At 42.5% G+C, this 26,840-nt stretch overlaps 1 protein-coding gene across 4 annotated transcripts in view; it reads right to left on the bottom strand.

The window, feature by feature from the left end:
* Positions 1 to 26,840, bottom strand: part of MCF2 (MCF.2 cell line derived transforming sequence) — a 169,690-nt gene that overhangs the window by 96,367 nt on the left and 46,483 nt on the right. For all 4 annotated transcript variants that reach the window (XM_029607776.1, XM_029607775.1, XM_029607773.1 and 1 more), the window contains 4 exons: positions 23,614 to 23,763; positions 20,261 to 20,379; positions 13,967 to 14,081; positions 10,425 to 10,544 (listed from right to left, as the gene is read on the bottom strand). In XM_029607776.1, the coding sequence (XP_029463636.1) occupies positions 10,425 to 10,544; positions 13,967 to 14,081; positions 20,261 to 20,379; positions 23,614 to 23,763 (504 nt within the window). The remainder of the gene's footprint in view (positions 1 to 10,424; positions 10,545 to 13,966; positions 14,082 to 20,260; positions 20,380 to 23,613; positions 23,764 to 26,840) is intronic.

Raw genomic sequence — 26,840 nt, 5'->3', positions numbered from 1 at the left:
CATACTTGATAAACTGGGCTACAGAGGAAAAAGGAGGCCTGAGGCTAATTGCCTCCTCACCTTATTTTAGCTCTTAGCATGAAATGTGTAAAGTAGGGATGTGCTGACATACTCTAATGACATGAAAACAGCTACAATATTTCGTGTTTCTATTTGTGTCATCTCCCATCTGAAAAGACAACAGCAATGAAATGTCATATTTGAGATTTTATTTTTTGCATGCGCTAATGCATTTCAGTGCCTGCTAAAGTATTTCAGTTCATGCTATTTACAAAATTCACTACACACTGAAAAAAAAAAAAAAAAGCTGCGAGCTGTAAAAATTATAATGCACAAAAAATGAAACAACTAATACAGACAGAAAAACAAAATGAAATTAACAAAGTATAAGAAAAAGAAAGTGCATAATGAAAGAGAATGAAATGCGTTTTCATCCAGCCCCTCAGGGAAAGAGGCATTAACATTCACTATATATGTATAGTGTTCTCTCTTATGCCAAGACTACCTGAAACTGCATTTTCTTAATTTCAATGTGGTTTTCTCCAGTGATTTAAAAAAGTGAATTAATAAAATAAAAAAATAAAAAAATTATGAGCTCTAACAATAATTTGTTTCACGCTTTAGAACATTTTATTAATGGAAATTTTCTAAACGCATTTACCTGTATATTTTGTACACGATAATATTCACAGACAAACAATGCAGAGTTTCTCTTTTAAAATTTCCCTAAATGTTCCTAGCATCCAAAGAGTTTGCAACTATGCCGGCTGTTTGAGAATCGCCTCTAAAAGTTAGAGAACTAACCAGTGGAATAGATGGAGTTACACTGTGATGAGCTGAAAGCACCTGTGGCAGTTGCCCCCCACCCCCGATTTTGACCCAGGCCCACCCAACCGGAAGAAGCCTGTTTCGGCACTTCTCTTTGCCATCGCGATCCCATCCCCATGACGACGAAGAAGAGCGCTGGAACTGCAAGGCCATCATGGAAACCCATCCACGCAATGATGACGAGGGGCACTGGAACTGCAAAGCCATTGCAGGATCCCATTCCCACTGCGGCAGAAGTAGGACTTTGACTATGCAGCAGTACCTAATGAAAAGTGTCTGCATGTGGGTGGGTGAGAATGGGAGCTTGAGTGTATGTGTGGGTGAGAATGGGAGCTTGGGTGTGTGTAAATGCAGGGCCGGTGGAAGCACTAGGTGAGCTAGGCCTGGGCCTAAGGCGTTGACCATTAGGGGGCGCCGCTCGTGAGCCAATGAGGCAGGGTGAGGCGGCCGCTTCAGGTGGCAGAATTTTGAAAGGGCAAAAAGTGTCCCTTCAAACTTCTGCCCAGCCCCTGTCTCACCCTGCCTTCCCCCTATCGCACCACCCTCCTGATCCCCCCCCCCCCCGAAGACTCACAAAAACCCCTGGTGGTCCATTGGGGGGCCCAGGAGTGATCTGCCACTCCCGGGACGTTGGCTGCCACTAACCAAAATGGTGCTGGTGGCTTTTAGCCCCTACCATTTGACTGGGGCTACCGGTGCCATTGGCCGGCCCCTGCCACATGGTAGGGGCAATGGACGGCCCATACCATTTTAAAAAAATTATTGTACTCTTCAGTTTGATGGAATTAAGATGCAGTAAAACCATTATGGACACTATTAGAACTAGACATTGCTCCAGCACCATTCTTTCTTGGAGTACCTGGACAAATAATACTTGTTACTGGGAGAATCTGCAGAAAGCATACAGGGCATGCTCTGAGCAGCACAGGACACTCCGCAGTTGCAGCCATGTTTCTTGCATGAAGCATAAATACACTGCCTTGCCCATTTCTTTACTTTGTTTTATCCTTTCTGGGTATTATCCCTAGGCCAATATTTGTGGCCACTTTTATTTCTTGTATATTTTTTCTGCATTTTAGAATCAGGGATATGCACTTTTGACTATGGGTAACCTTGTATCATCACCAACCCCCCTTCACTTCTTAACCCATGCTAATGAAGTGTTAATGGTGTATTTTACAGGAAGTCCTTAAACACAAGATTCAATCAGATCCTGAAAACTGTGTCTTAGTCAAAATGTTTAAGAACACTGATTAAATAAGAGATTAGTTTCAACTAGAGATGTGAATCGGAACCGGAATCGGTTCTCATTCCGGTTCACATCGTGGTTTTTTTCGTCCGGCCCGATTGCGGTTTTGTTTAATCGGCTGCGCCCGCCCATTTTTAAAGATGGCGCCAGCCATCCAGTGCTCCCTCCATGTGACAGGGGCTGGCCAATGGCACGGATACCCTGTCACATGGTAAGGGCAAAGGGCCATCGGCGCCATTTTGATTAGTGGCAGCCGACGGCCCGGGAGCGGGAGATCGCTCCTGGGACCCCCACTGGACCACCAGGTACCTGTAAAAGGTTTTTTTTTTTGGGGGGGGGTCGGGAGGGTAGGGGAAGCTAAGGGATTAGTTTTAAAGGGTCGGGGTGGGTTTAGGGGTTATTTTTGTGTGCCGCTTTTCCCGCCCTCCCCCAAAACGATAAGAGAACCCCCACGAACAATTTTGTGGGGGAGCCCCCGATTTCTGACAATTTTGAAAATATCGTACGATATTTTCAATCGTCCGAAGCCCGATTCACATCCCTAAGTTTCAACCCCAATACCAGATTTTATTTATTTATTTAACACTTTTCTATACAGACCTTCATAGATAAAAACCATATCGGATCGGTTTACATCGAACAGGGTAAAAAAAAAACTGTAGTGACAACTAACGTAAATCAACAAATGATGTGGAAGAGGTAAAGTTACATTCAACAGGGAGTAAGAACTTGGAGGCTTAATCAGCTGGAAAGATAGGTTAGAGCAGGCAGCAATTATAAATATAATACATTGATAAGATAGATAAGGTATAATGTGCTTAGGAGTGTCAGGGTCTATAGTACAGGCAGAGAATAAGGCCATCATTCAGGCATAGTGTAAGGGCAAACTAGTGAATGTCAGGGGGTTCAGAGAAGGCTTGGCTGAAGAGCCATGTCTTGTTTTTTCCTAAATGTTAAGAGGCAGGATTCCAATCTGAGGTCTGCAGGGATGTTATTCCAGATATCTGGGCCTGCTATCGAAAAGGCTCAATCTTTGCAGGCTCGATCTTTGCAGGGTTCCTTTGTGAATTTCTCTCATTGGTCTGTTAGAGGAATGTAGTTTGAAGGGGATTTCGAGATAGAGTTGAAGTTGGTGGTGGATGGATTTGTGTATTAAAGTGATTGATTTGTGCAGGATTCTGAAATTCACTGGTAACCAGTGTAGGTTTCTGAGGATACCTTATTTTCACCAAAATAATCCAGAATTTACTAACATATAGTACTGTAAAAAGTAAAAAATAGACACATTTTAAAGCACTAAAGATTTTTATGTCTGAAGAACAAAAAGCATGCCTGCAGGACTTTGCAATGACATTGTGTATTTATTTATTTGTGATTAATTGCTAAAGATGTGCGGATATTTGAATCAAAACAGGAAGTTTCACAGAATCTCCCATTTCATTTTGAAAAAATAAAACAAAATAAAAAACAAACAAAAGTTCATGTCTTTTTCCTCTCTTTCATTTTCCCCGCACCCTCCCCCACCTGTCCCAGACCCATCTTTTCCCATCCTTAGGGTCTTAAGAATCCAAATGGAACAAGAGCGATCCCCAGGTGGTCTTGTACCACTGGGCCAGTATTTTAAAAAGGTGCCAGCTGGCCCTGCTTGTTCAATCCTCACCACCAAACTGAAATTAATGTCAAGCATAGCACCCCCAACCCCAGGCCCCCAAAAGTTTTTAAAATATTGCAGACATATCAGCCCAAAGATCCTTAATTGAGCAAATATATGAGACCTCCAGGCCCTCTCCTCATGCAAACTCTTCCCCCCACCACAACCCATCTAAACCCTGCAGCCCCACCTGTCAGCCCTCAAATCCCCCCACCACTGGGAACATGTTATGATCACAGTAAACAATAAATCCAGGGCATGCCCCGCTTTGCTCCTTTGGGAGTAAATCTGCCATGTCAGACCCAAGTCAGTCATAAATTTAAAAAAAGCTCTCCATCAGTTACATTTAGAGCTTCTAATTTTATAAATTGTAAATTTATAAATTTTCTTGGGGTTCTTTTGGGGTACCAACTGTGTACAATGGTGTTTCCGTGGCACAGGTAAAAGATTGTCAATTAGGTCCAGATTTTCAGGACAGGCTGAGTCAGATCCAGTTTTACCCCATTGTATGCCAGGAATAGTAGGTTCTGATTTCACTATTGCAGGTCCTTAGAAAAGCAAGGCCAGAAACTGAACCTAATGGAACAACCTGTCCAGCTGAAAACCCTAGTTGGATACTTTTTCCAGTTGAATCAAATACATATATTTTTGCAACCAAAGAGTCGTTAATATGAAAAAGAGACAAAAATTCTATCTATATTTATTTATTTGCATCAGGGGTGTTTTTTTCTGGGTTAATTGGTTAAAACAAAATATCAGAAGCCCTAGTTATATTAAAATCACCTAGCACTATCAAATTTAAATGGCTAACTGGTATTTCAGAAATTAGATCAGCACTTTCTTGCTTTGTGATAGAATCTGGAAGAGTGGCTGATTGGGTGGCCAATTTGCAAATATGTTATCTCAAATTAGGTCCCAAAGTTAAACCAATAATGCATCAGTTAAGGGCTTAGAAAGTATATCTATTTCATTGCCATTGAGATTAAAGTTATAAATTCATAGCCACATCTTCCCTTTTCCTAAAATTTCTACATTTATAGTGAAATGTATTTCCAGGAAGGCAGGTTTCTAGTAAACAGGTGGTTTCCCAATACAATAACCACATTTCTTAATACATAATGGGGCAGATTTTAAAACAGTAGGTGAGTGCGTACTTTTTGTTCGCGCACCCGGCGCATAGCCGCGTGTATCTTTTAAAATCTGAGGTCGGCGAGCACAAGGCTGTGCAAAATCGGCAGCCTGTGCGCGCTGAGCCGCGCGCAGGCTGCCTCCGTTCCCTCTGAGGCCGTTCCGAAATCGGAGCGGCCTCGGAAGGAACTTTCTTTCCGGCGCCTCCCACCTTCCCTTTCCTTCCCCTAACAAACCCGCCCCCGCCCTAACTAATCCCCCCCCCCCCCCCCACCTTTATTTCAAAAGTTACGTCTGCCCGAGGCGGTGTCCAGGGGCTGGTCCGGGGGCAGCGGCCACGCCCCCTGGAACGCCCCCTGATGACGCGCCGGCCACGGCCATGCCCCCCAGAATGAGCCCGATGATGCGCCGGCTGCGACACCCCCCCCCCCCCCCGACAAGCCCGCCCAGGAAAGCCCCAGGACTTACGCACGTCCCGGGGCTTGCTCGGCGTGCACAGGGGGTGGAAGGGGCAGCTTTTCGGGGGTTACGCGCGTACCCCTTTGAAAATCTGCCCCGATATGTGAAGGCAAAGCTCTAAGGTAAGGTGAAAGATGAGCATGCATTTAGCCTTCAGTTCTAACCGCAGTGCATCATAACCCTCCCTGGAAAAGGCCGTATGGACAGGGAAGCAGTCATAACTAGAACGAGACAGTGGGTGAGTGGCTCAAGATCCCCAAATCAAGGCACTAGGTGATAATAAAGGAATTTGATTAAGATATGCCCTGAACTTTCAGGGGTGTGAGCAGGGCTTGTGATGACCCCACAAGGATGATAGTTGGAATGAGATTGTGGACTGGGCCATAGACAAACAGAATTCACTAGTACAAAACCTGTAGAAACTGACCTTGTAAAAACGATCCATGTTTCACTAGGAGCCTGATGTCAAAAAAAGCCCAGCCATGAAGGCAGATGCCAGACATGAGTGCCTGAAGGGGGTGCACAAGGGGGCATGAATTTCTGCTCAGGTAGGTAATCCCAGAGCTGCAGCAGCAGCAGAGTGAAACAGCACGGTGGCAGGTCCTTACTGCCTCACTTCAATCCCAAGCCAACAGGACCTCTGACTGTGCCTCTCCAGACATTAAGGAGCGAGGTAGTGGTGATTTCCTGCCAGGACACGGACCCCGAATACTTTGTCACTTGCTTCCTTTTCCCTGATGCAGCTGGAATAGATGGGGGAGGTAGCCACTGGGGCACACGTGGCACTTTTTTTTTTTTTAAAGAAAATTAACACTAAGATAAGGGAAGAGTGTGATAGGATAAGGGGCCATAGTGTTGGTGCGAGGGGCAGATAAAACTGAAAGGAGAAAGGTCAGGGAGCAGAAGTCAGGCTAAGACCGACAGGAGGGGAGATTGGAGGGTGCACTGCAGAGATTATGGAGAAATCTCGAGAAATTAAATGAAAAGGAACACAAACTAGAAGAATCTTAATTTGTTTTTACTGCGTTTCGCTGAATTGTTCGCTATGCTGTATTTTTGTCAGTGCTCCTTCTCCCTGGGCAGCAACATTTTGCCTTCCAGCTCTTCAATTAATTGAGTTGTGGTTTTCAGAAGCACGTGGCTCACCTACTCCTGCATACGAGTCTTAGTAAAAGAGCAGCTTAATCCATCAGGCTGAAATCAGCCCACTCAGTTTTAAGCACTGGGCCAGGTCAAAAATTACGGAGGTCAATCTGCCGCTGGCAGGGGATGGGCAATCTGCAGTTTCAAGATTTGAAAGAAAAGGGAAGTAATCATTTTATATGCACGGGAAGAAAGGTAGGACCTATGATTAAATATGACCCGATCAGCACGCACGGTCCACAGCAGCAAGTGTTAAGCCTTGTTGCCACAAAATGTGGTCATGAATGCTTCTTAAGTCTCGTAATATGTTTGAATATCGCCAGTTAGGTTTTCAAAGCTATCCGGGTACATGTGCCCAGATAATTTTACCTTAACCAGCTATAGTCAAACAAAGTAGCTGGTAAAATACAAATCCAAACTAAAAAAAAAAATAACTAGGCCTACTGCCCTAATCTTCCAGCCCTCCACGCCAGTGAACCAAATGTTAGGCACTGAGTCTGATCCCACTTCGTGCCAAACCCCCCAAAGTGTTTCACAAATGTTGCAGGCTCATAGGAACAAAAACCCTCCTCTCCCTCACCAAATCTACTAAATAGAATTTCCTTCCTCCTCCTCCCCTGCAAACCCATCCTTAACCCTCCCAGACCACCCAGAAATTCAGCGAGCAGGCCCACTAGATTTTTTTTTTGGGTTTTTTTTTTTTTTTTTTTTTTTTTTTTTCCAAAATACTTTTTATTAACAGGGGGGACGGTAACGTCGCCCAAACAATCACAGAACCATAGGGGAGGCTGGTATATTAGGACTCTGGCACAACGCTGTTCCTACTGTTGTTGAAGTATTACCTGTGTTGTATGGGTTTTTTTTAATATCTTTGGATCACTTCTTAACCAGCTACAATATAACTGGTTAAGGCTAAATTATCCAAGAACAAATACCCAGATAACTTTCAAATCTGAGTCAGTGATATTTAAACGTAGCCAGTTAGTCCTTTTGTGGACTGCAAACTGGTTAAAAGACAGGAAACAGAGAGTAGGATTAAAAGGCCAGTTTTCTGAGAGGAAGAAGCTAACCAGTGGAGTCACTCAGTGATCTGTACTGGGACCGGTGCTTTTTTTATATAATTATAAATGATCTGGAAAAGGGAACGACGAGTGAGGATATCAAATTTGCAGATGACACAAAATTCTTAAATCACAAGCAGATTGTGATAATTTGCAGGAGGACCTTGCAAGACTGGAAGTTTGGGCATCCAAATGACAGATGAAATTTAATATAAACAAGTGCAAGGTGATAACACATTGTGTTAGGTTTCATATTAGGAATTCAACACACAGGAAAAAGATCTAGGCATCTTAGTGGACAATACATTGAAATCCTCGGCTCAGTGTGTGGTGGTGGTGGTCAAAGAAGCAAACAGAATGATAGGAATTATTAGGAAAGGAATGGTGAATAAAATGGAGAATGTCATAATGCCTCTAAATCACTCCATGGTGAGATCGCACCTTGAGAACTGTGATGCTCACCACATCTCAAAAAAAGATATAGTTGTACTGGAAAAGTGACCCATCCAAAATGATGGGTCACTTTTCCCCCCTCATAGGGGGAGCCCTTTCATCCCTTTTAAGGGCTCCCCCTATGAGGAAAGGCTAAAGAGATTTGGGCTGTTCAGCTTGGAGGAGACGGGCAAGGGGAGATATCATAGAGATCTACAAAATCATGAGAAGTCTAGAATGTGGAACATGGATTTATTCTTTCAGATAATACAATGAAGTCAGCAAATAGCACATTTAAAACATATTGGAGAAAATTATTTTTCACACAACGCACAATAAGGCTATGGAATTCATTGCTGAAGGATATAGTTAAGGCAGATAGCATAGCTGGGTTTAAAAAAAGGTTTGGACAAGTTCCTGGAAAGGTCCTTAGACTGTTATTAACCAAGTAGGGAATAGCCACAACATATTACCAGCATTAGTAGCATGAGATTTATTTACTGTTTGGGTACGTGCCAGGTACTTGTTACCTGGATTGGCTACTACTGGAAACAGGATACTGGGCTTGATGGACCCTCAGTCTGACCCAGTATGGCAATTTCTAATGTTCTTACATTTTTAAGTTATCTAACTACATAAAAGGGTAAACTTTCAAAGAACCATTCAGGCGTCCATATGTGCACGATTCCTGGCGCACACACACGGACGTCCCCATTTTATAACATGCATGCGTTGACGCATGGCTGTTATATCCGCTACCCGAACACACGTGCCCAATTTTATATCGGTGTGCGTATGTGCAGACTCGCGTGCGCAAGGGAGGGGGATTTTATTTAGAAGTGCGCTGCAATGCAATCGGGCCTTCCCCAGTTTCCTCAGAGTCCACACCCCATCTCTGCCCTGACCCTTAACCCCCCCTAACTAACCTAATTTATTTTATTTTGGAAGTTACCTACTCTCTCCCCCCCCCCCCCAGACTCTCCCCCGGCCCACCCCTTTTTCGAAACCCCGCTCTTCCGCGCACACAGGGAGGTACCCGCATGGCCAGGTTGCTTTGAAAATGTGCTCAGTGCGTGCGGTCGGGCCAGGCGTGTATCTCCCGGTATTGGCGCACACCGGGGAATTAAAATTAGGCCGATAATGAGATAACTTTATTGAAATATATTCAGTAGGACATTTATCCTGGTTCAGAACCCTGATATCTGGCAGTTTAGCAGGATAAATTATCAGGTTTTATTTACATATTGGCATAATGCAGATCACTAGGGATGTGCTTTCAATTTTAATGACATTTCCTATTTCTTTTCATTTTTTTTCTAAACAAATAGAATTATTCAAAAAAACGATTTTTGTCATTTAGTGCACACTATTTGAGGTCATGTACACTCATACAACTCAAATAATATGCATTAACTTGAAATACTGTGCACTAGACGAAAAATTGTAAAAACCAAACAAAACACAAAAAAGAACAAAACACAAAAACATGAAAAAGAGGTGGAAAATGGAATGAAACGAAAGTTTTCATACTCACCTCCACAGATTAGTGTGTCTAAAGTAGAGAAGTGCATCGCCCAAACCTTTTGGTTCGGGCTTCGTTTTCGGCCCGCTGTGGGAAATTTTGTTTTTCCCGCGGTTCAGGCTTTTGTTTTTCGTGGGACCCAGAATTTTGGGTTAGCGCGCATTAACCTGAAAACCGAATTTTTCTGAAATTTCAGGAAAAATTCCTTCAGTTTTTGGGGTTCCTGAACCAGGATGAATTAGGCAATTTCAACGAAACTGCCTAATTCGTCCAAAACGATTGCACATCCCTAGTCGAAAGGATCTGCATATAGAAACATAGAAACATAGAAATGATGGCAGAAGAAGACCAATAGGCCCATCCAGTCTGCCCAGCAAGCTTTCACACTTATTTTTTTCTTATTCTTATCTGTTACTCTTGGCCCTTATTAGTAACTTTTTGGTTCTAGTTACCTTCCACCCCCGCCATTGATATAGAGACCAGTGCTATGGAATTCATAAAACTCCAGGGACTCTATTTTCTAAGCATCTCCATTTTTTTCTAGAAGTTCAAATGATTTAATAGTGGCAAAAAGGTAACATTTTGAAAGTTTTATCATTTTCAGGACAAATGGAACTTAACCAAATCCCTCTGGGTCAACAGTGTAGGTAAAGGTTCTATGGACGATCATGGACAGATAGATTAGAGTGACACTAGAACAGAAGAGGCCTCAGAGAAGAAGGGGAGAAGAAAATGTTGTAGTTCTCTCTCATAGTTTCAACAGCTGGCATTTCTTTTCCCAGAAATCTATCCATTAAATAGAACTAAAAGTTTGTACCTGAAATTTGGTAATTTCTTATGTTCTTAATCTTTATCCTACTGGACCACTAACAAATGATATCTTTGGGACTTTTAGATTTTGTGTTCTTACAATGAGAAGAGAGGTGTGCAAGCATGCTACAAGTAACTCACCTCAGATCTTTCATGTAAAATGTCCAAGTCCATAAGTGTTTGCTTTACTTGTGAGAGGCTCTCTCCAGTATCTGGCAATGCTGCTTGCTGCATCATTAAATAATCAAAGGTGCTCTTGAACTAAGTAATAAAACATAGACATTAACATGGAAGATTACAATTTCAGAATCATTTGTAGTATTTTTTATTTGCACAACAGACCCATAATGAAGCATAAGAAAAGATGTAGAGACTCATTGGGTTCTATATTTAGAAGAATTCTATCATAATTTATTATATTTTACTAAAACAATTCATGTTCTGCATATAATGAATATTCATGCGAGGCATAATCACATCAGTAGAGCGACTGCTTTGAAAATATGGCTCTATTTGAAGTACATCCAATTCAGAGTTGTAATAACATCTAGGGGTGTGCAGCCAAAATGTTTCATTTGTTTTATTTTGGGTTTAATTTTCTTTTAATTTTGTCAATTTTTTTATTTCATTTTATGTCATTGTGATTTAATGTGCCCTAATTTTTTTTAAGTGTGCACTATCTCACATTAATTTAGTACTCACTAATTTGATTTAGAACGCACTAAAAAAAACTGTGTGCACTAATCAAAACAGAAAGAAAAAAATGACAGCACATCTCTAGTAGCATCCCGGTCCTGAGAATCTGAATTCTTAATATCTGAAGAAGAGACCTGTGTGGTCTTTGAAGCTTGCAAACAACTTTATCCTTGGATAAAGTTTGTCTGTTTCCTAAGAATCAATCTATTCTGGGTTACTAAATACCCTATTAGATCTTATTCTTCCAAAAAAAAAAAAGAGTTCAATACCAATGTAATTATTCCTAATATAAACTTTCTGATGGGTTACAAAAGGTATACGTTTAAAATGAGCTGAAGAAAAACAAGTATTGAATATTTAGCTTCCAGAGTTGGAAACACTTTCAAGATTCGATTTGGACACAGCGAGTTGAGGGCCACTAAAGAACTAAGATTCACGAATTAACGTTCCATGTTGTGTTTAATGCATACAGACTAGTGAAAGCATGCCCGAGAATGATGTACAATTTAGAATTTATTTGTTTGTTTTTATATACCGACATTCACCCAAGAGTATCACGTTATTCTATCATGGTAACGTTTCTCACCGACGTGCTTAACCCAGATAAGACTGCTTAAGAATTGCTCGGGTCTAAAACGTATCAGATCAGGCAGGCACTCATAGCTGACTGGACAATAAACCCACTTTAATTTGGCATGACACTTGTCTTTCTTTAAAAGGCATTTACCTGGGTAAAATGGCTGGACAGAAAACTGCCCTCCTCAAGTATCTTTAGAGTTTCTATGGGAGTGCTTAGGTCAGGGGAAGAAAACTGAGTACCCCACTTAAACAGTAAGTGTAAAATAGGCAAGCACTTTCATTTTCAAAGAAAATCAACGTGGGTAGTTTCTTTTTGAAAATTTGTGCTAAATTACAAGCATTAATAGTGCTCGTAATAGTTTGCAAGCCATTGGAAAACTGAGCCCTTCATGCAGTGTTCTTTAAGGTAAGGCCCTCATGCCACGCACTGTTCGTCCTAGTGCAGCCTCACAGCCCCTCCTATACCTATCACTTTTCAGCAAATTCTTCCTCCTTTACCTATTTTCATCCTGATGCTCGGACACACGTGTGTGTGTGTATGAAGGAGAAAGTGTTTGTGTGTGTGTGTGTGTGTGTGTGTGTGTGAATGAAGGAGAAAGTGTTTGTGTGTGTGTGTGTGTGTGAGTGAATGAAGGAGAAAGTGTGTGTGTGAATGAAGGAAAAAGTGTGTGTGTGTGTGTGTGTGTGAATGAAGGAGAAAGTGTGTGCGTGTGAATGAAGGAGAAAGTGTGTGTGTGAATGAAGGAAAAAGTGTGTGTGTGTGTGTGAATGAAGGAGAAAGTGTGTGCGTGTGAATGAAGGAGAAAGTGTGTGTGTGAATGAAGGAAAAAGTGTGTGTGTGTGTGTGAATGAAGGAGAAAGTGTGTGCGTGTGAATGAAGGAGAAAGTGTGTGTGTGAATGAAGGAGAAAGTGTGTGCGTGTGAATGAAGGAGAAAGTGTGTGTGTGAATGAAGGAGAAAGTGTGTGCGTGTGTGTGTGTGTGTGTGTGAATGAAGGAGAAAGTGTGTGCGTGTGAATGAAGGAGAAAGTGTGTGTGTGAATGAAGGAAAAAGTATGTGTGTGTGTGTGTGTGTGTGTGTGTGTGTGTGTGTGTGTGAATGAAGGAGAAAGTGTGTGTGTGTGTGTGTGTGTGTTTCCAGGGGTGGAAGAGACACCACTGATGTTGGAGAGAAATGGGGGCTGCTTAGCAAAGAAAAGGGGCCATGGGAAGTTGCTGAGGGGTCCAGGTGAAAGAGGGAGAGGGGTTTGGTAGCTGCAACATTGTAGGAAAACTCTTTGTCTCCCTGACCTAATCATGCTCCAACCCAATTGGCTCCAAAGTTGCTTCCACTTAACACATTTTAAGATGACTGCCTTAAAGGCTGCCAATTCAAATAGGAGACAGAAAATAGCAATTGAGCCGCAACCTAAGGAATTTGAAAAGCTTTTTCAGTAATCAAGGTTAGCAAAAGCAACTAGTTAACAATACCAACAAAGCAGCCGAGCGCACTGTTTAACCTGCAGTTGGATGCGGGTTGTATAGGTGCTAACTAATCCCCTTATGCAATAAGGGGATTAGTGCCTCGACAACACGTGTCCAACACAGAGTGAAACTAATAGCACTGACATTTGTCAGTGAAAGGACCAATTCCCTTTCAGGACAGCCTTCTGAAAGGAGATTGGTCCTTTCACTGACATGTGACAGTGAAGGGACCAATCGGCAATAAGTGAAGGAGTGAATAAATGAATATTAAGTGCCCGACACTTTAATATTGATTTATACCCTCCTTAGGTGCTGGTAGTCAGGTTCGGAGAATGGACACTGAATTTATCAATATCCATTTTCCTAACCAGTGCATATGTGCTGGTTAGGAAAATGGACGCTGATAAATTCAGCGTCCATTTTCTTAACAGGCTGACAGCCGCTGACAGCGGAGCTCTCTCAGGCGCACGCTGTCAAGGAGGTGCTAGGGGCGCGCAATTGCCCCTAGCACCTCCTCGACAGCGCAAGCCCTAATTTAAATATTGCATCGCGCCCCCATGAGAGGTGCCTGGGGGTGCATAAGGAAAGCGGGCGCTGAGTACACAGCGCCTGCTTTCAGCGCAACTTTTTTGCATCGGCCTCAAAGAATACACTTTTCAGAGCTTCTCGTATTACAGCCAGATGTATCTCTTTCCTAATTTCAGAAACAGTTATCCTGACATTTATTACAAGAGAGAGGTACACCAAAGGGAGAATGAAAGTTTGGTTTCTCTTTATAGAAAAATATGCATGGCTTATATTGGACATGTGGTATTGTGTCAAGCCTTAGCAACTGGCTCAACTGTTCTCAAGTTTGAAAAAGCTTGTTTGAGTGCAACCTTTTAATACTTGTGTTTCCCTTTGAACATGTGCTGAAAGCAGGCATGGATAGAGCTGCCGTCCTACCTCTTGAAAACTCTGCTCAAACTTCAGCAGTTCCAGATACTGCGCCATTTTCAGCTGATGTTTTTCCCAGAATCCGTCAAATGCTATTTCCATTTCACGTAACTGAGATAGTAACCTTGGAGAAAATGGAAAGAGTAGAACGATGTCAAAACCCAGCTCCGGTGCTTTCACTGTACGAGAATGATAGCATTGATGGCACTGGGGTAAGACTAAGGCTCTGGGTATTGGTACTAGATACAGATTTTTTTCACCTTTGATCTACATCAGGGGTGGCCAACTCTGGTCCTCATGAGCCAAAAGCAGGTCTGCTTTTCAGGAAATCCACAATGGCTGTGCAAGAGATATCTACATGCACTGTCTCCATTGTATACAATCTCTCTCTTGCATATTCATTGTGGCTAGCCTGAAAACCAGAATTATTTGTGGATTTTGCGGACCAGAGTTGGTCACTCCAGATCTAGGTGCTTAGTTTCTGATCAAAAAACAGGAAATGATTGGATTTCATCATAAACTATCATTCCATGTCCTGTATGATATCAGCTAGTGATCTGATCTCTGTCCAACTTAAAATGCAGTAGTGTCCAGAGCTTGCTTCAATCAATGCTCTCTCACTCTCTGTTCATTTCCTTTTTAAAATGGAAAAATGTTATTGTGAATTACTACTGCTACTATTTGTCATTTCTAAAGTGCTACTAGACATAAGCAGCACTGTACAGATACACATTAGAGGCGGTCTCTGCTCCAGAGAGCTTACAATGTAGTCAAAACGAACACACATGACAAACAAGAGTTAATGGGCACTTTATTGTAGAGATTTAGGGGAGGGGAGAAAGGGCACATTAATACAAAAAGAAAACCCAAATCCACCCCAACCCTTCAAATTTAATTAACTGCAACCCCCCACGACTTGCCTGACTCCCTCCCCCAAGACTTACCGAAAGTCCCTGGTGGTCCAGAGGGTCCCGGGAGCGATCTCCCTCTCTCGGGCCTTCGGCTCCCACTAATCAAAATGGCGCCGAAGGCCCTTTGTCCTTACCGTGTGACAGGGCTATCGGTGCCATTGGTCAACCTCTGTCACATGGTAGGAGCAATAGACGGCTTTTGGTTTTTGTACATTTTTATTGTTCACCATTTATTTAGGGCTTAGGCATAGGCAATATACAAATAAAAAATATGAATAAATAATAAACTATATAAGAAATGCACATTCCCAAAGATGGCATATTCAGTCATTGAAAGTAAAAAAAATTTTTTTCCTTTGTTGCCTGATCTTATTTTTCTAATCAGTTGTTCCCAGTCTCTTTTTTTCCCCCAATTCCTTTTTCAGGGTCTCTTTTTTTCTGTTTCTTCTCTCTCCTCCTTTCCTTCCTTTCTCATACAAAAAGACACACGCTCTCTCTCACATGCACTCTCTCACACAAATGCTTTCTCTCATACAGTCATGATGTCTCACATGCTCTCTTACACACAGGTTCCCACTCTCACATGCTCCTCTCACTTGCAGTTTCCCACTCCCACACACACACACACATATACCCAAGCTATCACTCACATGTACTCACACACAGACTCTAACTCCCACACATATAGGTTCTCACTCATGTATTCTCACATATGGGCTCCCATTCACTCAAACACACACACGCTCACACTCTCACTCTCACAGGCTCCCTTACACTCAGGTTCTCATTCCCCTCCAAACTCACAGGCTCTCACTCTTACATGCTCTCTCATATGCAAGTTCACATTCCCACACAAACACACAGGTTCTCACATGCAGGCTTCCACTCCCACATGCTCTCTTTCATATGCTGGCTATCACTCCAACACACATACTTAGAAACTAGAAATGACAGCAGAAAAGGACCATATGGTTCATCCAGTCTGCCCAGCAAGCTTATGCTTATGCCAGTATCTGCTGCGCCATGCAGGATACCCCCATGCTTATCGGTTTCCCAAATCATAAAAAGTCTGGTTACTGTCTGAATCCAATTCCCTGTAACTCCTTGCTGTTGAAGCAGATAGCAATGATGGAGTTGCATTAACAGTGTGTAAACTTATTGGTTCAGGGTAGTAACCACCACAACAGCACACATAAACACAAAGACATGTTCCCACTCCTGCATGCTTTCAAATATGCAAGCTCTCACACCCACATGCTCTCTTATGCACACATACACTCTTCTCCTCTCCTACAAGCTCTCACACACACATACATATGCTTTCCACTTCCATATCTTTTCTCTCTCTCTCACACACATATACACACACACACATGCTCTCAGGACCTCACGCTCTTTGCAGGACTCCTTGCTCCATATCATCCTCTTCTCAAGCAACTGCAGGATGAACTCCATGGCAGCCCTGAGAAAGAGCCTCCTCTTCTTGGGCCACTGCAGGATGAACTCTGCACTGGCCCTGTGGCAGGGCTACTCTTTTCTGGCCACTGTGGGATGAGTTCTATGGCGGCCCTTCCACAGAGCCCCTCTTCTCAGGTTGCCGGGCAATGCTACTTGGGTGGGCCTGAGCCCAAAGTGAGAGGGCCAAGGCCAACCTAACCCCACCTGTGGCTACCTCACTGGATAGCAACCCAGTTTTACAGATGTGTACATGCTAGCATATAAAACTAGTCTTCACTCTACCTACTGTACCAGATTGTGTGATTTCACCTTTACTAAATATACCTTTATGATTGATAATTGGTGTGTTATTACATTGGAAGTCTATTCTGACATGGATTAAAAATAAGAAGATTTATGAACATAGTTTTCTGTCTTTGGTACAGAAATTTGCACATGGTTTTCACAATATTTATCATATTAACATCCGTGCAATAAGTTAATCATTAAATATTAGAGATGTTTTTATGTACATGAAACTAGGCATAAAATTGAGTCAGGTGTTGACCCAAGCTAGTAACCAATAGCAAGACAACGTTAAAAATACTTGATATCACCACATGTGCTCCAACCTCCTTGAAATTTCAACTGAAGTGAACTAAGCTGCCCTGTTTTTCTATAGCAAAGAAAATATAAAAGATATTCTAAGATCCTAATGTACTAAAGTAAGTTTACACTTGTAAATGCAAGGAAACACATAACAAGGGCTGCTAGCACATAAACTAGATGTTCTGGCATCTTTTAATGTGCAAACTTTTATTGTGAGTTTAAGTACAAATACCATACTGAGTTAATGAGATGCAAAATTATGCAAAATCTATTTACCTATTAGCACATAGATAAAGTAAATGTGCTCAATGCTTCACAAATGCTTTATCACAAGAAAATTAACTTCACTTCAAGAATGTTGTTAAGGATTTTATAATAAAGTCCAGAGGTAAAGTGCATGCCTACTTTACTGTCTGGGCTGATTTGCACATCATTAACATCACCCATTAGCAGGGTCAATAAACTTGAATTTGCATGCACACTTGGTTGAGGGTAAGCACACTTTACATTGGCTTCTTAGCTTAGAGGGCATTGAGGACACAAGAAAAGTTCAAGCCAGGGATCGTGGGACACTGTACTATGGGTGGCACACATTTGAATGAAATTGGATGAACGGTTGAATAGCTATTAGAAAGTATGCAGACAAACATTTACAGAGGACAAACAGACATGCTGACTCACTGATCTTATAAAGTCAGTTTACCTATAGGAGACTAAGCTAATAATGAGGATTATTAGTTTACAGTACAACAGCAGAATTTAGCTCTCGAAACACTATTGATCAATTTTCCATGTATTCAACCCTTTGGTCTGCATTGAACACCTCTTATGAAAGTAACAAGATAGAAGAAGGATGAAGGAGATGATGATGATGATGATGATGATGAAACCAATGTTGTAAAATATTATGCAGATTAAGAAAGAGTTATTATACCTCCAAACATCAATCAGATATTTCAGAAATGGTACCTGACTGATGGTATGAAAGCTGGGATGCCGAACAAAAAGGAGATAAGGAACAGAAAGAAAGGCTTAAGGGCTCTTAGCCATGTTCTTCGCTCTCAGTTAATTAAAATGTGAACGAGTGTAACCCATGGCTACTTTTCAGAATGGTATATTCTGGTTTCCCTGTTCTGTTTTTTATTTGGTAGGGCCTGAGTGATCAGAACACGCTCTGAGTTGAGCTGCTGGTTGAAAAACTAGAAGGCGCTAAGTATTAGAGGTGTGCAGCAATAAAACTTTTGGGGGGTTTTGTTTCATTTGTTTTTCCCCCTTTTTTGTTTTTTTTTTAGTATTTTGTTAGGTTTTTTTGGGGTTTTTTTTTAATTTTTCATTTAGTGCACACTACTTTCATTTAATGTGTACTATTTTGATTTACTGCACACTATTTGAGTTACTACACACTGAGTTGTCATAGTGCCCACTAACTAAAATAGTGTTCACTAAATCAAAATAGTGCACATTAAACAAAAAAAATGTAAAAAATGCATGATTTTTTTATCATTTCCATTGAGAAAGGAAATAAAACAAAATAGGCATTGACATTGCCTATGTTGTTAAAAATAAAAGCACATCCTCACTAAATAGATTTGCTGAGAGAGGGCCTATGTGAACAAGTTTTTTAGAGGTCTATGAAGAGGTTTAGAAGAATTTTGCTGCACTGAGCAAAGTGCTGAACCTGTAAGTTTTTCCAGCTCGTTAGCTGAGCATTACCAGCTCCTCTGGACGACCATGCTGTAAATTAGTTGATTTCATACCTTATTTGATAGGACCAGCAAAAAGGATTATGAGTGAGTATTCTGGACTTTTGCATTCAACATGAAATATTCAGTTACTAAACATGGAGAATAATTGCTAAAGAGGAAATGTAGTAGTACAGAATTTTTAAAGAATTATGTTTTAGCATCAATCCATGTGCTCTACTGTTGGCTGTGAGTTTGATCAGTGTTGTGTTATAATAAAAGATCATAATATTAATTGTTTAAGTATTATGCACACAGCAAGAAGGGAAACAGTGGAGAGAGGAACACCTGAGGTTTCAGAACCAAATATCTTTGTAACCAGATTATTAGAACCCAGAGAGAGTGAAAGGCTTTGCAGCATCCAGGAAACACAAGCACAGCTTTAGAAAATCCAAACTTTGCATTCTTCTCTGCTACAGTTGTTCTACTCAATATGCAATTCTGACATAAGCTATAGTCATTAGGGGTGTGCATTCGTTTTCGACGTATTGGGACTCAGCAACGTATGGTGAACCCCCACAAATACAACGTATCTAACGAATAAACCCCCCCCTCACCCTCACCAAAAGTCCCTGGTGGTCCAGTGAGGGTCCTGGCGCGATCTCCTGCACGCGGGCTGTCGGCTGCCAGTATTCAAAATGGCACAGATAGCCTTTGCCCTCACTATGTCACAGGGGCTACCGGTGCCATTGGTCAGCCCCTGTCACATGGTAGGAGCAATGGATGGCCGGCGCCAGCTTGTGCTCCTTCCATGTGACAGGAGCCGACCAATGGCACTGGTAGCCCCTGTGACATAGCTGTAGTTAATTAAATTTAAAGGGTTGGGATGGGGTTTTTTTTGGGAAACAAATACATACGTAACTAATGAACGGATCGGGGTCCCCCGAGAACGGATACAACGGATTTGGCTCCCCACGAATATGAATATCGAATGGGACGAATCCGTCCCTGCTGCACATCCCCAATAGTCATTGCTGTAGGAAAGGTCAATTTGCAAAGGCATCGAGCAATGCTAATAATTACTAATGCTGATAAATTGCCATTTTTGAAAAATTCAGTACACATGCATTGTCAAAAAATGAGTGTACTTTGGTGAAAAGGGGCTAGTCCAGAACCAGGGTTAGGGTGAGGGAGGAAATTATGTGGGGAAAGTACCTGCGAAGTTCATGGCTATTTCTGTACCTGTGGTCGTTGGCTAATCTGAATTTTCAAAGGGAAACTCCCTGGAAAATTGTCCTTTGAAAATTAGCTGGCAGGTCTGCAACTTCAAAACTGCCCCCATGAAGCGGTCACGTTGCCTAGCAAAAAATATGCGCCATTTCAAACTATGCTGTAATTTTAAGGATCTTCCCATTTGTAAGAGCACCTGTGGGCAACGTTCTTGAAGGAGTACTGCAACATGGATCGTTATACAGGGTGCCACACAATTACAAAATAAAAACATTTTCTTTTAAAAGCAGCTCTGTGCAGCGGGAGTAAGAGTGACTGGAAGGGCAATAAGCCTGCTAGATTACAAATATACCCTTTACATTAAACAGCTTTTCTTGCCCACCCATGTGCACTATACCTTTGCCAGAGAGCAGTGAGTTTTTGACAGCACTTACCTGTTTATGGTTTCCCAGTCAACCTGCTTTTCAGAATGGGGATCTGCAGTACTGCAGCTGGGCTCTTCCAAGTTGCTCAAGAGCATATCTCCTTCTTTCCTTACGTCTGTGATTTCTTCCTGTACAAATGTACATCAGTACGATTAATAGATCCTGCCAGGCCAGGAAGCAGTTCTGTCCCATGAAGAAAAATAAAACTATGGTGTAGAGGGGTGCGGGGATTGGAGGGAACAGCTGGGAGGTATTTGGTTAGTTTTCTTTGATGGGGGTTCGCCTTTCTTTTGTTTTTCCTTTCATTTTTTTTCTATGTTTCTTAATTTAATATATTGTTTGTATTGGGGGGTTTTTTTTGTTTTCATTTTAAACAAATGAGAAAGAAACAAAACAAGAAAAAGAAATGACATACAAAACAAAACAAACAATATTTGTGCACACCCCAAAATAGTTTGTAAAGGACTCTATTATGCCTGAACTCTAAGAACTGCAATAGTTTTAAGTTAGGCAGCATATAGTTCCAGTGTTTTATGTTTCTTATATAAAGTCCTAAATTCAGATGGTACTGTTTAATTAATGTGAAAATAACTTATAGTCTGCCTGTAGTCTGTAATTAGAATCACAACAAGGTGGATTACAATGTGCATATTGACAATAAATATTTGTGAAGCTTGTAATGTTGTTCTCCTGCATGCTAAGATCAGCAAGAGAGAGGCCCAGTCACTTGTAACATGAATTTGTTTCACACAGTTGATCAATAGTACATTCTCCCTTATAACTCTCTCTGAAATGTTGACTTTGAAGATAAAAAAAAAAAAATCCACTAAGATTATTTAACATAAGTGATAGCACTTGACATTTTAATTCTACCCTCAGGTTAAGAGGTAGGAGGCAGAATTCCCGTGCTTCTATTTTTAGTTTTATGTCTTATGAAATGGATGTGCTTCACAGACTTTGACCTATTCATACAGTGCATTCCAGCTACTCTCTGAACAAGTCAAAAAATGCAGCACATCAATTTGAAGCATGACCACCTTCAGTTTAAAGCTCTTCTTTCCTGGATGCTGAAAAGAAAAGTGAACTATGATTTGTTTTCCGTTTACATTTTGTCCACTTATAATTTAGACAGTACAAATCAGCAAACAACATTCCGCAAAAAAGAAAAGTAAAAACACGCACCAGGACATTATTATTATTACCACCATCATAGTGGGGCGGATTTTCAGAGCCCTGCTCGCCTAAATCCGCCCAAAACCGGGCGGATTTAGGCGAGCAGGGCCCTGCGCGCCGGGAAGCCTATTTTACATAGGCCTACCAGCGCGCGCAGAGCCCCGGGACTCGCGTAAGTCCCGGGGTTCTCCGAGGGGGGCGTGTCGGGGGCGGGCCCGGTCATCGCGGCGTTTCGGGGGCGTGTCGGCAGCGTTTTGGGGGCGGGTACGGGGGCGTGGCTTCGGCCCAGGGCGGTCCCGGGGCGTGGCCGCGCCCTCCGTACCCGCCCCCAGGTCGCAGCCCGGCGCGCAAGAGGCCCGCTGGCGTGCGGGGATTTGGGTAGGCTGCGCGGCTCGGCGCGCGCCGGCTATACAAAATCCATAGCCTTGCGCGCGCCGATCCAGGTTTTTAGCAGATACGCGCGGCTCCGCGCGTATCTACTAAAATCCAGCGTACTTTTGTTTGTGCCTGGAGCGCAAACAAAAGTAGGCTATTCGCGCTCCTTTTAAAATCCGCCCCAGTGTGTATAGTGGACCTGCTGCTCCATTATAAGGCTCCTATTGATCTTCACCCCTAAATTAGTAACTAGAGGTTTCAGCTCCAACCTGTGATTTCCTAAATGTAAAATTGGCTCCTCAAATTGCACACACACACACACACACACACAAACATACAATATTGACACAGAGACCAATATTCAAAGTCTTTGTGCATGTAATTTTTTGAGTTATGAGCCCAAAAGCTGCGTTTTTAATTTTGCCCATGCTAACAGGTGTACATTTTGTAGGTACGACATTTTGGGGTAGATTTTAAAAGAAGCGTGCGAGGCCTATATGTGCGTGCGCTACCCGGCATGCGCACGTATACGCCTGATTTTATAACATGCGCTCGCAGGCGCGCGCATATTATAAGATCCGGGGTCAGCACGCGCAAGGGGGGTGCATAATTGTTGCACCTTGCGCGCGCCGAGCCACGCTGCCTTCCTCCGTTCCCTTCCCCCTAGCCTGATCTTCCCACTCCTTCCCCCCCTCCCCCCAGCCCTACTCTAACCCTTCTTTTACCTTTTGCGCCTACCTCCAGGCAGGTGCAAGATGCACGCGCCGGCCGATTGCCAGCACACGATCTCTGACCCCGCCCCCGGACCTCCCACTCTCCGCCCCTTTTTTCAAGCCCCGGGACTTACACGCGTCCTGGGGCTTCATGCACGCCGCCGGGCCTTTTGAAAATAGACCCGGCGCGCGTAGGTATTTGAAAATCTGCCCCTTTGTGTGCACAAAGATTATCCAGAGAAAAAGGGCATCAAACTCTGTGGGCAGAGCTAAACTTTACCCACTGAGAGCACATAATGAGCACTCTCGGGCTAAAGTTATGTGCATGTCTTTTCAAAAAATAGAAATCCTAATTTCACTTGGATAAGGTTATGTGCACAATTTTTTCCAAGATTTTTGCACGTTATTCCGCTGATTATCCATGAAAAATGATGCATAGAACTTTCCCCCGATAAATTTGCCGCATGCCGGCTTACGGAATATTGACCTCCAAGTGTACGTTATTTCTCATTCTACCAGGGTGTGTTTCATAAAGGATGTGAACAAATAGATATTCACCCTAATAGCCTCTTGTTATCCTAAGACGCAAGTTTAAGTTTATTTGATTTACCTGATCAGGCTATAATACAACTAAAACTGCATTCAGACAAGGGAGAAATCATAGACACAGATTAAAGTAAAAAAGAGGGTGGAAGGCACAGATTTCTGGCGGAGGTGGAGAGACACAAATAGGTGCAGGAGAGGAAGGGAGAAGAGTAGTAATAAAGAAAGACCTATGACAACGCATTTATCAGATACAAATGGGCAACCTGGCTGGACCCAAGTAGTCCTTTATTTTTCACATCTTCTGTGTTTCCATACATTTTATACAGGTTACCTCCTGGCTCCATTTATTTCAGGGCAAGCTGATCCACTCTTGATTTTGCCCAATTGCAGACCCGGATGTGTTGTTGTGACTTCCCTCTCCTCTCCCATTCCACCCCCCCCCCTTAAAAAATTAAAGCAAACAAAATGCAAGAAGACAAAACCAGGACTGTCCTGAAAAATGGAGCCAGCGGGTGCCCATTAATCTAATATAGTAGCACGTCCGATTACTCGTACCTTTAACTGGCAGTATCTTGCAGTACGCAGTGCCAGTATATGTTCTACTGAATACATATCATTGGGTAGCTCAGCTTCTGCCAGCTCCGTGCCAAAAGACTGCAGCATCTGGGCAATTTCCTTCACCGTCAGCGCAAAACTCTCTATTGCCTGGCAAGAGACATTTATTATTAGATCATTTCATTTGCTCAGCATGTTAATGTCATTCTATAAAAAAAAAAAATTGCATGCTAGGTAAAATATAATGCTTCTATTACAAGTGATTACATTCTATCTGCTCATTTGTTTGTGCCAATGGGTGGAAACAGCCAACATGCCTCTGACTCTCTTTCCACTCATAACACAAACTTCTGATGCCTCATAACCCATGAAATTCTGATCCAACTCCTTCTCCACTGCACCAGATTTCTGATCATCTGACACACCCACAATAGACCTCAAGGTAGCGGCAACAGCAGGAAGTGAGCAAAAGCCAAAAAAGAGAAGACAAGCTCAAGGCTTCCATGTGAGGGGAAGGAGGCTGTGAGCCTGTGCTGTCTTAATCCCCGTCCCAAATACTCACTTCCCACCAGTGCCGTGAGATGAACCATCATAGGAAACAGAGATCTGGGGAGAAGAAGTCATTGACTGAAGGATGACACAATGGAGGGCAGTAGAATTGAAAGTTTGACATGGGGGCCTTAGTCTTCCCTCTCTGGCCCTCCTTCTCCCACCACATATTTAATGTCACATTCATTTTCTCCTTATCTATCTCAGGAAGGCGAGATTTTGTCAGATGCCTCCCTGGCATTATTTTGCTGGACGCACCACCTCCACCTTGGCACGGAAGCATCTTTCACAGAGGTGCTGGAGTAGAAGAGGGTTAATACTTAGCCAAAAAGAGTGTTGCTGATCTTTATTTTAGGCTGTCTTTTGGTTCTGTTCTGCCGAATTTAAATGTGTGCAAAAATATATGCAAAAGAGAAAGAGGCTCATATTTATGTAACCGCCCCCTCACCCCACTTTTGTGAGGGCCACAAAGTTCTCCAGGCAGCTCGTCTCTGTCCCAGGCTTCTCCTTCGTGCCTCACAAGAGCCCCTGTAGACACCGGGACTCATCCAGTTGGAAGGAGGCTTAATCTCCTGGGCGCCTGGTGCAGACATGGATACAGTCACCAAAACCACACTCACCCCACTCTTCCAGATCACTGCTCAGTGGGATTCTCAGGTGGAAAGTATTCAGGTAGCAAATAACCACAGCATCCAAGAATGATGGCCAAAGAAAATGTATTTAAAATGAGAATCCAGGCCAGTAGGGAAAAAATTAGGAACAGCATCAGAAAAATCATTAAAAAAAAGAGCAATGCTCTCTTTGTCCCTGCTAAGTCCCCTAGTTGTTCTTCTCCCAACTGAACCAGTGTCCAACTCTGCAACTCCTCTAACCTTGCTCAAGGTCTAGCATGAAAAAAGGGCTACAAAGATGACAATCCCCTTCCAAAAATAGATCAAGAGTCTCCACAATCTCCAACCTCTATTGTTAACTGGTCACAAAGGAAAAATATCAAGAACCCAGCCCTTCAAGACATCAGGGGTTTGCCCTTCTCTCAGGAAACCGATTCATAAATCTTCCAAGCCTCTTCATGTTGGCTTACCTATCCATGGGTTTCCTTTTTCTAAATTTATTTCATGAAGACAATTTTCAAACTCATTTCCATGGGTAACAGCGATTTATCCACAAACAGTAAGTCATCCGTCCGCAATTTGTTCCCCCAGTGCAGCTAAGTCTGCTCATTCTTCCACAATGCATGTACTTTTGGTCGCATCTAGAAGAGGCACTCCTGGGGGTGTTTGGGTCGGGCAGGAAAACAATGTACGTAGATCGTCTTTTCAGTTCTGTCTGGGTTATCGTCCAGGGAAAAAATACTAACACAAAACGTAGGTGCAAATGTCCGCAGGAACTTTGCACTCATGGCAAGTCTGAAAGGGAATGAACGTGCATACTTTGTCCCAAAGCCGACAGCTGAATATTGCCCTCCAATAGCATCCCTTTTGTTGAAAATAACACCTCTTACCTTTAAAATAAAATCAAGCATAGGTGTGGTTGTGTAACTATAGTCAGTCAAATCAATGGCAACTGGATCTTTTTTTTTTTTTTTTTTTTAGAAAGCAGCAGAAAAGCTTTTATAACTGCTCCATTCACACAGTAGCACTTTGGTTATATTACATTATTCACAGGACATCTTCCTTCTTTTCTTTCGGAAGGAGTCACCACAAACAAAGAAAATAACTCCAGGAGAGTTTTCACCACTGTTTTGCCCCAAGCCACACTTTTCAGAGAAGATAGTTCTGATACTTTCTGCGGTGCTGCTCGATACCTGGCTTCTTCCTCTCCACGATTTCTCTGAAACACTTTTGGTCCTTCCCAGACATGCTGCCTACACCATGAACTCCGCTCCATACCCTCTCCACATTTACGAGATTTTCTTTCCCTAAACGGGGGCCTTTACCAAAAAGAGCTTAGGAAACCTCCTTCATCACATATGAATAGCTCCCACTTCTTTCCACAGCTCCTCCTCTCCAAAGGTATCTCAGATACCAGACAATTTTATTTAGCTGCCATGAGCCTCTCTTGGGATGCACAGTAACCCTGCCAAAGAATGAGTACTTACTCTGGCCATGCTGACTCCTTTTGCGCCGCTCACAGCAGCCTACTTCTGACCAACCTCTCTCCCTAAAGAGGAAGGAATCTGGAGCTCTTTCAGTGACACTGCATTTACAACCTAAAATCACACACCATTACACCTGCTAGTATGTGCGCATAGAATTTTCCAGCATTGTATGTGTATATTTTTGAAAATCCAAAAGTATGCATGCAAGTCCCAACTCCTACCCAAACACTGTTTAGGCCAGATAAACGTACGCATGGCCAGGACATGCACGCATAAGCTTAGAAGCTGACAAGTAAATTTTGAAGTTTACACATTTATTTATTTAAATCTTTTTTATACCGACATTCATGTACACATATATCGGTTCACATAGAACAGGGATATTATAACATTAGAATTAAGGTTAAATTACACAGAACAGGGGTCATGAGAATTAGGATAACGGAACGCACAGGAAGGCGAAGACTGTAGAGTCTGGATACAGTTGATACAGCATAAGACAAACTTAAACTTATAGCAAAAAACATAGCTGGCTGTTAGATATATGGAGCTAAAATTACTATGGATAGGAGGGAGGAGA

The sequence above is a fragment of the Rhinatrema bivittatum genome, chromosome 6 (assembly GCF_901001135.1).
Source record: "Rhinatrema bivittatum chromosome 6, aRhiBiv1.1, whole genome shotgun sequence".
Taxonomy (NCBI): Eukaryota; Metazoa; Chordata; class Amphibia; order Gymnophiona; family Rhinatrematidae; genus Rhinatrema; species Rhinatrema bivittatum.
This window is presented reverse-complemented; position numbering and strand designations above follow the sequence as displayed.